The sequence below is a fragment of the Natrix helvetica genome (assembly GCF_964273705.1).
Source record: "Natrix helvetica genome assembly, chromosome: Z".
Classification (NCBI taxonomy): Eukaryota; Metazoa; Chordata; class Lepidosauria; order Squamata; family Natricidae; genus Natrix; species Natrix helvetica.
This window is the reverse complement of record NC_138554.1, coordinates 9,197,300-9,209,471: the sequence shown is the minus strand read 5'-3', so window position 1 is coordinate 9,209,471 and position 12,172 is coordinate 9,197,300. Positions and strand designations below refer to the sequence as shown.

The window sequence follows — 12,172 nt, the reverse complement described above, 5'->3', positions numbered from 1 at the left end:
ACAAGACAGGAGGGATGGGAGAGCCAGGCACCTTGGTGTGGTCGAAGGAGGAGGGAGCGGAGTGGGGGAGGAGAGGGAAGATAGCATTCCTGTGCAGGGCTCTTTGATACCAACGGTCGTGGGGAGGGGCAGGTGCGAGGACAGATTAAGAGCGCGTAGTCGGTTGGGAGACCGGGGTTTTTGGTCATTCCCGGTCGTTTGTACCAACCCCTGCATACTAGGTGGTCAGGATCTACAGACCCAAGGCCTGAGACTGCTGTTATGCAACGCGAGGTCCGTTGTTAATAAGGCCCCCCTCATTCACGATCTAATTTTGGAGGGGGAGCCGGACCTCGCAGGAATAACCGAGACCTGGTTGGGCCACGAGGGAGGTTTACCCCTCGTGGAAATGTGCCCGCCAGGTTATCGAGCATTTCACCAGCCTCGGGCCCAGGGAAGGGGCGGCGGGGTAGCAGTGATTATCCGGGAAGACTTAGAGCCGAGAGAGTTCACCGTGCCACAGACATCCGGGTGTGAGTCCCTTGTCGTGAGATGGGGCCCAGGGAGGCAGTTGGGCCTGCTGATAGTATACCTGGCTCCTCGCTATACATCAGCGGCCCTGCCTGAACTCCTTGAGCTGATCTCATCGGTGGCGGTTGAGACCCCCAAACTTTTAGTGATGGGGGATTTTAATCTGCCGTCGATGGGAGAAGCGTCTGAGGGGGTTCGGGAGTTCATGGCTTCCATGACAGCCATGGACCTGACCCAGTTAATTCAGGGCCCTACTCACGAGGGAGGCCACACGCTGGACCTTGTCTTTGTCTCTGGCCAGTGGATGAGTGATCTGGGAATAGGGGATCCAGCCATTATTCCCCTGTCATGGTCGGATCACTCACTTCTCCGGCTTGACTTCCCTGGTGCTACCCCCCGCCGCGAGGAGGCGGAACCGGAAGGTATTAGATGGTTCCGCCCCAAGCGCCTGATGGAACCAGATAGGTTCCAGACGGAGCTTGGGCCACCTCCTGTGGACCTGACCCGCCCCCGAGTGGAGGACCTGGTAGACGCATGGAATAGTGCGACTACCGGGGCCCTAGACCGGGTGGCGCCTTTGCGGCCTCTCCTGCGGCGACGAACCACCCTGGCCCCTTGGTTTACCGAGGAGCTAAGGGTGATGAAACGCCACAAGAGACGCCTAGAGAGTCGTTGGAGATCCTCCCGTTCCGAATTTGACCGAGCACAGCCACGAGCCTATTTGAGGACGTACCTTGTGGCATTAAGAGCGGCCAAACGTCAACATTGCGCCGCTCTTATTGCGTCCGCAGATAACCGCCCTGCCGCCCTGTTTCGGGTGACTCGCTCCCTCTTGTTTGAGAGACCGCGGGAAGCCCCTTTACAGGGCAGAGCAGAGGAGTTTGGGAAATATCTACAGGACAAAGTCGCTCAAATCCGGATGGGATGGGCCCCTTTCAGTGGTCCAGTAGAGACGCCCGTGGCGAGTCTTGAGGGACCGCTTTGGGAGGAGTTTGACTCGGTTGCCATCGAGGATTTGGACAGGTTGCGTGGACGTCTGCGACCCACCACATGTTTATTGGACCCGTGTCCCTCCTGGTTTGTACTGGCATCCTGGGAGGTTACGCGCGACTGGCTCCTGGGCCTAGTGAACGCCTCGTTGGGTGAGGGGTTTCTACCGGCCGCCTTGAAAGAGGCGGTGGTGAGGCCCCTGCTCAAGAAGCCTTCCCTGGACCCAACGGACCTAGTCAATTATCGTCCAGTCTCCAACCTTCCTTTTTTAGCGAAGGTTGTAGAGAGTGTGGTGGCACAGCAGTTCCCACGTCACCTGGAGGAAAATGATTATCTAGACCCGCGCCAGTCCGGCTTCCGACCCGGGCACAGCACGGAGACGGCCTTGGTCGCATTGGTTGATGATCTCTGGAGGGCCAGAGATAGGGGTTGTTCCTCTATCCTGGTCCTATTAGATCTCTCGGCGGCGTTCGATACCATCGACCATGGTATCCTGTTGCACCGGCTAGAGGGGCTGGGAGTCAGGGGCACCGTTTTACGGTGGTTTGGCTCCTACCTCTCTGACCGGACGCAACGTGTGTTGGCAGTGGAGCAGAGATCGACCTGGAGGCCACTCACATGTGGAGTGCCACAGGGATCGGTGCTCTCGCCTCTCCTGTTCAACACATACATGAAACCGCTGGGCGAGATCATCCGTGGTTTTGGGGTGGGATATCATCTTTATGCTGATGATACTCAGCTATACATTTCCACCCCGAACCACCCCAATGAGGCCGTCGAAATGATGTCCCGGTGTTTGGAGGCCGTACGGGTCTGGATGGATGGCAACCGACTAAAACTCAACCCTTCCAAGACGGAGTGGCTGTGGCTGCCAGCCTCCCGGTTCAACCAGTTGCTTCCATCTCTGGCCATCGGGGGCGTGCAACTAGCCCCCATGGAACAGGTGCGCAATTTGGGCGTCCTCCTAGATGCCCGGCTGTCCATGGATGACCATGTAACAGCCGTGGCAAGGGGGGCGTTCCATCAGGTTCGCCTGATGCGCCAATTGCGCCCCTTATTGGACCGGGATGCCCTACGCACAGTCACCCATGTGCTAGTGACGTCTCGCCTGGACTACTGCAATGCTCTCTACATGGGGCTTCCCTTGAGATGCACTCGGAGACTACAGTTGGTCCAGAACGCGGCCGCGCGGGTGATTATGGGGAGGACTAGATACTCCCCTGTAACACCTCTCCTGCGCGAGCTGCACTGGCTTCCTGTGGTCTACCGAGTGCGTTTCAAGGTTTTGATTATGATCTTTAAAGCGCTTCATGGCACAGGACCTAGTTACATGCAGGATCGCATCCTGCCCCACACATCCCTACGACCAATTCGCTCACACAGAGAGGGACTTCTCCGGGTGCCGTCCGCCAAACAGTGTCAGGGAGCGACACCCAGGAGCAGAGCCTTCTCTGTGATGGGCCCAGCCCTGTGGAATGACCTCCCCCGTGACATCAGGATTACTTCCGATCTCCGCTCCTTCCGTGTACATCTGAAGACCCACCTCTTTCAATTATCTGGCCTGGCTCAACCGTAATTTTTCTTACTCCTCCTGACTGTCTTTTTAAATTTTAAATTTTAATTGTACATTGGGTTTCTTACAATTGGGGTATTTTAATGGTGATTTTTAACTGTCTAAATGTTGTAATTTGTTACCTCCTCCGTGCATGTGTGTCTTTGTATATATGTATGTTTATGTGTTTGTACACATGTTTTATGTTCTATATGCTCCATTGTACGCCGCCCCGAGTCCTGTCTGGAAAGGGAGCGGCTAATAAATTCAAAGTATTATTAAATTATTATTATTATTGATTAGAAAGACGTGGTGTTATAGGAATGGCTAGCTTACAGACACACATACACACACACAGTGTGTGTGTGTGTGTGTGTGTGTATGTATGTGTATATATATATATATATATATATATATATATATATATATATATATATATATATATATATATATATATATATATATATATATATATATATATATATATATATATATATAAAAATGTGTTAAAGCAAAAAGTTGAAGTTGGAGCGTGTTTTTCTTGTACTGTGCTAAGAAGAGCTGGAAGTCTTTTCCTCTTTCGCCTTGTATCCCATGCCCCCTTTTCGCCGCTACCTTCCCCTTCCCTTAATTTCCTATTTTTTTCTCCTCTCCTCTGTATTTTTTTATATTAAAAATAAAAGTTTATGAAGACCAACCCCCCCCAAAACCCAACACCCTCCCAAAAAACCACCCCTCTTAACCGTAATTGCTTTCTCCCTTTCTAGAGTAAATGCAGAATTCCCTTACGCTCTGAAATTTACCTCAGGCATTTCCCCAGAAATAGGTGCGAAAAACAAGCGATACAGCAAATTTGCTGGAGTCCGCTTTTTTCATCACTACTGGTAGTCCTCGACTTAGGACCATTTGTTCAGTGACCGTTCGGTGACAGCAGCATGGGGAAAAAAGTGATTTCCAGCCAATTCTCACGCTTGCAAAACCACCCAGCATCCCCACAGTCGGGGGGGGGGGGGGGGAGGGGGGGGGGCTTCAGAATGGGCATGTATTGACAACAGCTGTGGCGTCCCCCGGGACGCACGTTATTGCCGTCTGTGACTTCCATCAAGCAAAGACAACGGGGAAGCCGGACTCACTTAACGACCGCACGATTCGCTCTCCAACTGCAGTGATTTGCTTAACAGCCATGACCCCAAAAAAAGAGGTCGTACAACAGGGCACGGTCCGCTTAACAACCAACCTTCTTGACGGCGGAAGTTCTGAATTTTGATCGCGTGGGGGATGCTGGAAAAGTCACAACTGTGAAAAATGATCCCAAATGGGATATACCGATGTCTTAGGAATGGGAAGAACGGATGTAGGACGTGGTTTTTTATATCTTTGTTTTGTAAAAAGCTCCATAAAAAGGATTTATAAAAAGAAAACCAGAAAAATGGTCCCAAGTCGCTTTTTTCGGCGGCGGCGTAATTTCGGTCACGAAGTGAACTTTTGTATGTTGAAGACTAGCTTAATATTGCGGTGTCCCCCTCCCCATCTCTCTCTGTGCTCCCTGACGTTTCCCCCTCCCCACAAAATCCCTCTCACCGTTTACCTACCCGGGAATCCTTACAGTACATCTCGTATTGTTGAATCATTTGGCGGGAGGCCAAACTCCCATGGTACACAATGGTATTCATCTCGGTCCAGGTGTTGAATTCCCGCTCCCAGTTGGTGATGGTGGACAGAGGGGCGATGACCAGGAAGGGCCCCCGGATTCCCACGTTATATACTTCCTCCAAGAAGGCAATGGATTGGATGGTTTTGCCCAATCCCATTTCGTCGGCCAGGATGCAGTTTTGCCTGTGGAGGGGGTGGCGATACGGTTGGAAGTGGGGAGAGACAGACATTTGCGCCAAATCCTGATAAGGCTCAAGTCAATTCAGTTCTCCACCCAGAACGTCTACAAAAATAGGTTGGGTCATTAGCCATGCTGAACAGCACCATCTAACTCGGGGGTCTCAAAATCAAGGCCAGCCGGTTCGATGCGGACCACGGGGTGCTTAGATCTAGACCGCAGGGCCAGCCTGGAAACAGAGGCCCAGTCTGCAGTGCCTCTGACAATGAAAACGGATCTTGGGAGGGCCATGTGAGTGCTCGTGACATGAGTGACATCAGGCTGGCCACTCCCCCTGGCCACACCCACCCACTGCAAGGTCAAACAATGAAATCTAGTTTGATACCCCTGATCTAACAACTCAATGAAATCTAGTTTGATACCCCTGATCTAATAACTCAATGAAATCTAGTCTGATACCCTTGATCTAATAACTCAATGAAATCTAGTTCGATACCCCTGATCTAACAACTCAATGAAATCTAGTTCGATACCCCTGATCTAACAACTCAATGAAATCTAGTTTGATACCCCTGATCTAACAACTCAATGAAATCTAGTTTGATACCCCTGATCTAACAACTCAATGAAATCTAGTTTGATGCCCCTGATCTAACAACTCAATGAAATCTAGTTTAATACCCCTGATCTAACAACTCAATGAAATCTAGTTTGATACCCCTGATCTAACAACTCAATGAAATCTAGTTTGATACCCCTGATCTAACAACTCAATGAAATCTAGTTTGGTACCCCTGATCTAACAACTCAATGAAATCTAGTCTGATACCCTTGATCTAATAACTCAACGAAATCTAGTTCGATACCCCTGATCTAACAACTCAATGAAATCTAGTTTGATACCCCTGATCTAACAATTCAATGAAATCTAGTGTGATACCCCTGATCTAACAACTCAATGAAATCTAGTTCGATACCCCTGATCTAACAACTCAATGAAATCTAGTTCGATACCCCTGATCTAACAACTCAATGAAATCTAGTTCGATACCCCTGATCTAACAACTCAATGAAATCTAGTTTGATACCCCTGATCTAACAACTCAATGAAATCTAGTTTGAGACCCCTGATCTAACAATTCAATGAAATCTAGTCTGATACCCCTGATCTAACAACTCAATGAAATCTAGTTTGATACCCCTGATCTAACAACTCAATGAAATCTAGTTTGATACCCTTGATCTAACCACTCTAGTTTGATACCCCTGATCTAACAACCCAATTTGTGTCTAATGACAGGAACCGTGCAAACAACAAAAACCGACATCAAAATTTTGTTTCCCGTTCGGGACGAAGGGCAACTTTGTTCTGAATTTGAAGTCAACCATTTTCAAGCTCGAGTTATATTAGTTGACATCCCTCCTTCTGTTACGCTGCTACGATTAAGACTTCTCTGACGTTGGGTTTTGGAAAAACCACCGCTCAAAATAATGGGACCGGGGTGGGTAACAATAGCGCTTGGACTTATACACCGCTTCGTAAGTGTTTTACATCCCTTTCTAAAGCGGCTTACAGAATCAGCATATTGCCCCCTAAGAATCTGGATCTTCATTTTACGGACCTGGGAAGGATGGAAGGCTAAGTCAACTTTGAGCTGGCCAGGATCGAACTCCTGGCAGTGGGCAGACTTAACCTGCAATCCCGCATTTCTAACCAGTGCGCCACCACGGCTCCTGGTCACGGGTAGAAAGCCCAGCCTTCGCAACTGACATAGGAAAGCATGGTTTCCCACTCGAGAACGAAGCCCCCTAACCAACCTGAGTTTCTCCTCTGGGCTTTCCTGCCTGTAGCCTCACCTATTGTACCAGTTGAAAAGCAACCAGTTGACGCCCTCCAGCTGATATTCGCGCAACTGGTTGCCGTTCTTGTATTCGTGCGAAAGTTCCAGCTTTTTCCAGGAACCTGCCTGGGGTCGAGCCTAAGGAAGAAAGGTTTACAAATTAGGTTGCCAACTACGTAACAGAGAGGGAAGGCTTTTTTGTTGAACGTGCTGAAGAGTATTTTTGATATTATGGTTAAGGTTTACCTTTCATTCATTTGGGTCAGTAATTCTGTAGAATACTCTTTTTTATTTAAAAAAAAAACGGCCCCTGCAAATTTCGTCCTCCTTTTTCTTGTTCTTTTGATGTTACCATATGAAGCAAAAGATGTATTACCTTCCATAAATCATAGGGAATTTTGCACCATGATATGTACTTTCTGCCAAGTTCTACACTTCTTAGATTTCTCTCTCTCTCCCCTCCTCTTTTCTTTTCTTCTTTCTTTTTCTTTCTTTCTTTCTTTCTTTCTTTCTTTCTTTCTTTCTTTCTCTGTTTCTTTCTTTCTCCCTCTCTCTTTCTTTCCTTTCTCCCCTTCTCTCTCTCTCCCTTTCCTGTCATTATTTTTACAAATATCTGAACATATCCAACACACTTCTCTACTTCTATTTTCCCCACAACAACCCTGAGGGATGAGTCGGGCCTAGAGAGTGACAGTTCCAAAGTCATCCGGCTGGCTTTCATCCTTAAGGCGGGACTAGAACTCACTGTCTTCCACGTGATTGGCCCAAAGTTACCCAGTCAGCTTTCACGCTTAAGACAGAACTAGAACTCACTGTCGCCTGGTGATTGGCCCAAAGTCACCTAGCCAGCTTTCATGCCTAGGGCAGGACTAGAACTCACCCAGCCGGCTTTCATGGGCCAAAGTCACCCAGTCAGCTTTCACGCTTAAGACAGAACTAGAACTCACTGTCTCCTGGTGATTGGCCCAAAGTCCCCCAGCCAGATTTCATGCCTAGGGCAGGACTAGAACTCACCCAGCCGGCTTTCATGGCTAAGGTGGGATTAGAATTCGCTCATTTAAAGAAAGGCATGGAGAGAATACTGCTAATAATAACAAAAGCTACCGATTATTAAATCTGCAATGGACTTTTGTTTGTGTTTGCTCCCCGTCCTGCAATAATGAGAAGGTACCAGAGATCAGTTAAGAGATCAGTTAACTTTTAAGACCTGAGGACTTCAACTCCCAGAGTTCTGGGGAGTTGAAGGCCACATGTCTTAAAAGTGGCAGAGGTTGGAGCGTCCTGCTTTAGAGTGTAGGGGATGCAGTTGTCACTCACCACCCGTTTGAGCTCAGGGTGTCTGGACTGGATGCGTTTAAACTCTCGGACCTTCCCTTCGTCCACGTCTTCTTTCAGCTCCCACGTGCTGTCTTCATAAGGGAGCGAACACCACTTTACCAGGTAATAGATCACAGGCTACACAATGTTTGAGGGAGAGAGGGGGGGAGGAGGGAGAGGGGGGGAGAGAGTGAAAAGAGGAGAGAGGGGGAGAAGGAAGAGAAGGAGAAGAGAGAGGGGGAGAGAAAGAGAGGGAGGGAGAGTGGGGAAGAGGGAGAAGGGAAGAGAGATAGAGAGGGAAGAGAGTGAAAGGGGGAAAGAGAGGGAAGAGAGAGGGGAGCAGAAGGGAGAAAGAGAGAGGGAGGGAGGGATGGGAGGAGAGAGGGAGAAAGAGAGAGGGAGATGGGGAGAGGGAGGGAGAGAGAAGAGAGGTAGAGAGAGAGGGAAGAATCCGACAGGGCGGGAGAGAGAGAGGGGTAGAGAGAGGGGGGAGAATCCAAGGGGGGGGAGAGGGAAGAGCGAGGGGAAGAGCAAGAGGTGAAGAGAGGGGGGAGGGAGAGGGAAGAGAGCGAAAGAGGGGAGAGAGAGGGGGAGAGAGAGGGAAGAGCAAGAGGAGGAAGAGAGAGGGAGGGAGGGAGAGGGAAGAGAGAGAGAGGATGGAGAGAAGAGGGAGAGTGGGAGACAGGGTGGGAGAGAGAAGGAGAGGGAGGAGAGAGAGGGAGGGAGAGAGGGAGAGGGGGGAGACCAATGGAGAGAGAAGGGGGGGGGGAGAGAGATGCAAGTACAGTGTTAGTCTTGTTTATTCTTTCTCTCAAACTACCATAAATGGAATAGCTCACGGAAGTCCAATCTTTAAACCCGGCCTAGACCAGAGCAAACGAAATATAACAAAAACATGGACAGCGTCAAAGACCTTTTTGTCAGCAAAACCAGGAATGTAGCAATCTGATCCCCATGTTTAGGTGCTGGAACAGAATTCTTATCCTACCAGGAAAACAGTCTTGAGTTTTGTAGATGAGAGACGATTGGTGGCATAGTTCAACACAGGGCTAACTCAATTCACAACCACTCATTTAATGATGGTCTGGAATTACGACCGCCTCGGAAAGCGTGTTTTAGGGGCAGTAAAGCATTTCTGGCGGATGCAAAATGTTACGCTACCGCCCCTGTGGCCTTATGATTTTGATCTGCATGCTTGGCAACTTCACGAAGCGCCCTGCATATGCAATTGCCAGAAATGGACTGGATTTGGGGGTTTATAAACTTTCCAAATGCATCCAGCTGGCCAACGACTCCGAAAGCCAGAACACAAAAGCCACCGGGTCAGATCCAGCGTGATTCTTGTGAAGTTCTTAGTTAGCTACTGCCTTCTCATCGGGCAGCCCGTATTTAAGTATCTTAAAGCGCAACAAAGGATGTTCGTTCTGCGCCAACTCAGAAAGTTAAAACTGCCTAAAGAGCTGCTGATTCAGTTCTACGGAGGAATGATTTGAGTCTGTCATCTGCACCTCCGTAACTGTCTGATTTGGCCCTGCAACCAAACCAGACAGGCACGGACTTCAACAGATCATTAGAACGGCAGAAAAAAACAATTGCTACCAATATTTGGCCTTCCATTGAGGACCTGTACATTGCATGAGTCAAAAAGAGGGGTGTGAAAATATCTACAGATTCCTCACATCCTGGACGTATATTGTTTCAACTCCTACCCTCAAAACGACACAATAGGGCACCGCACACCAAAACAACTAGACCCAAGAACAGTTTTTCCCCCGAACGCCATCACTCTGCTAAACAACTCATTCCCACAACACTGTCAAATAATTTACTAAGACTGTGTAACTATTCTTCTTCTCTTCCTTCTTAGTACCTATCTCTTCCCACTTATGACTTTAACCACATTGCTTGTATCTTTACAATTTATACTGTTCTATTTGTTTACTAACACAATTTGATTGTGACCTATGACTATTACTAAGTGTTGTATCTTATGATTCTTTAGGAATGTATTTTATTTTTATTTATGTACAATGAGAGCATCTGCACCAAAGAGAAATTCCTTGCGTGTCCAATCACACTTGGCCAATAAAGAATTCTATTCTATTCTATTCTATTCTATTCTATTCTATTCTATTCCATTCTATTCTATTCTTTAAGAGCCAATGTGGCGCAGTGGTTAGAATGCAGTATTGCAGGCTAACTCTGCTGACTGTCAGGAGTTCGATTCTGACTGGCTCAAGGTAGACTCAGCCTTTCGTCCTTCTGAGATCGTTAAAACGAGGACCCAGATTCTTGGGGCAATACGCTGACTCTATAAACGGCTTAAAGCACTATGAAGCGGTGTTCTATTGCTATTTGCATGTTCTACCCCATCAATTAATTTGAAAAGTACCAACACACCTCCCCGTTGTCCTTGTCAATGCTGTGCGATTCGTCCAGGATGCGATCAACTTCCACGTAGTCTGGGTTGAAAGGCTCCTCGTCCTAAAAGAGACAGGATAGCGTGAGGCGGTGTCGACTCCCGCACGAGTATCAGCCGCTGGGATTAAACAAGCCACTGGCCGGCTGAGCAATTCGGCGTCCAGAATCTGCCTAGGTTTCTATAGTCATGGGTACCTCATGGAAGAAGTGCCTCATCTGAGCCATTTTGGTCTTAAACCGTTTGAGCTTCTGGTGGATCCTCTTGTCCTTCTCCAGTTGAGCAATGGTGGCCCATTCACAGTGCAAGTAAGAGCTGAGTTGGGGAGAAATGGAGAGAGAGAAGGGTATTGTAAATGATGGGCATCCAGAAGAAAGCACTGGATCAATGGGAAGAGGTGGGATCCTTGGTGCTCTTTGAGCTTGGTCAGGGTGTCAAACTGGATTTCTTTTGAGGGCCAGATCAACACTGTAGTCCTCGTCCCGGGGCAGGGGGGGGGGGGGTTGGGGAAGCAGGACAGATGCCTCCTGCAGCATCCTGCTGGCCAAAATGGGGGGAGTGGGGCTGTCCGAGTTCCCTCCCTGTTCTCGGCCTGCATGACCTCCTGCAGCACTTGGCCAGCCAAAACGGGGCATGGGGGAGGAGGGCTCACGAAGTCCCTCACACCCTGTTTTGGTTGCCAGAGGCAACGTGGGCCAGTCCGTTGCTATTTCCAGGCAACGGACTGGCCCACGGGACAGATTTAAACACCTGTCAACTCCTAAAGTTGTCATGGTTAGGGAAGGTGGGAGGAGAGCATTCCATGCATACTTTTGGCTAGAGTCGGATCTCAGATTAATGCAGCAGGCTTGAGAGGGGTGCACCTCATAGGGGAATGTGATTTACGACACAGACTGAAGGGGAGGAAGGAACAGGAGTAAAGTTCAGCTGTAATTCAAACAAAGCTTAGATCTGACTGCAAAAAGGCCTTGCCAAATGGTGCTCCTAATAAATGATTAGTTTTGTATTGAAACTTGGCTCAATATTCGTGAATCAATTAGGGCATTTTTAGGAAACTTGACAGCACTTGAGTTTGACACCCGAGTTTGGTGGGTTTATTGCAGATATTTCATTACCCAACTATGTAACATCATCAATTATGTAGATACGGGTAGTCCTCGACTTGTAACAGTTCATTTAGTTACAAAGTTACGACGTCTCTGAAAAAAGCATTTTCCCCCACACACTTATGATCGTCGCAGCATCCCTATGGTCACATAATCAAAATTCAGATGTTTGGCCACCGGTTCATGTTGATGACGGTCACAGTGTCCCGGGGTCTCGTGATCCCCTTTTGCGACCTTCTGACAAGTGAAGTCAAGGGGGAAGCCAGGTTCACTTGGCAACCATGTGACTAATTCGACAAATTCAATGATTCTCGCTTAACAAAGGTGGCCAGGAAGGTTGTAAAATGGGGCAGAACTCACTTAACAAATGTTTTGCTTAGCAACACATATTTGGGGCTCAATTGTGGTCGTAATTCGAGGATTGCCTGTACTCTGTAACATCAACACTGATATTACCTAGTTGAGTAATGAAACGATTGCAAGAAAATAACCAAGGTCAGAGAGCACCAAGGATCCCGCAGTTCAACCCTGAGAGCGATCTGGCTCCAGAACTTCGTTCTTTTCCCAAACTGAGTCAATCCAAGCATTCCATTAGCGTTTCGGGCA

The 12,172-nt window shown here is 48.3% G+C and overlaps 1 protein-coding gene across 11 annotated transcripts in view; it reads right to left on the bottom strand.

The window, feature by feature from the left end:
• LOC309382118 (chromodomain-helicase-DNA-binding protein 8-like) overlaps positions 1-12,172 on the bottom strand; it is a 146,450-nt gene that overhangs the window by 64,640 nt on the left and 69,638 nt on the right. For all 11 annotated transcript variants that reach the window (XM_081933611.1, XM_081933610.1, XM_081933616.1 and 8 more), the window contains 5 exons: positions 10,658-10,775; positions 10,442-10,525; positions 8,042-8,179; positions 6,741-6,862; positions 4,645-4,888 (listed from right to left, as the gene is read on the bottom strand). In XM_081933611.1, coding sequence (XP_081789737.1) covers positions 4,645-4,888; positions 6,741-6,862; positions 8,042-8,179; positions 10,442-10,525; positions 10,658-10,775 — 706 coding nt within the window. The remainder of the gene's footprint in view (positions 1-4,644; positions 4,889-6,740; positions 6,863-8,041; positions 8,180-10,441; positions 10,526-10,657; positions 10,776-12,172) is intronic.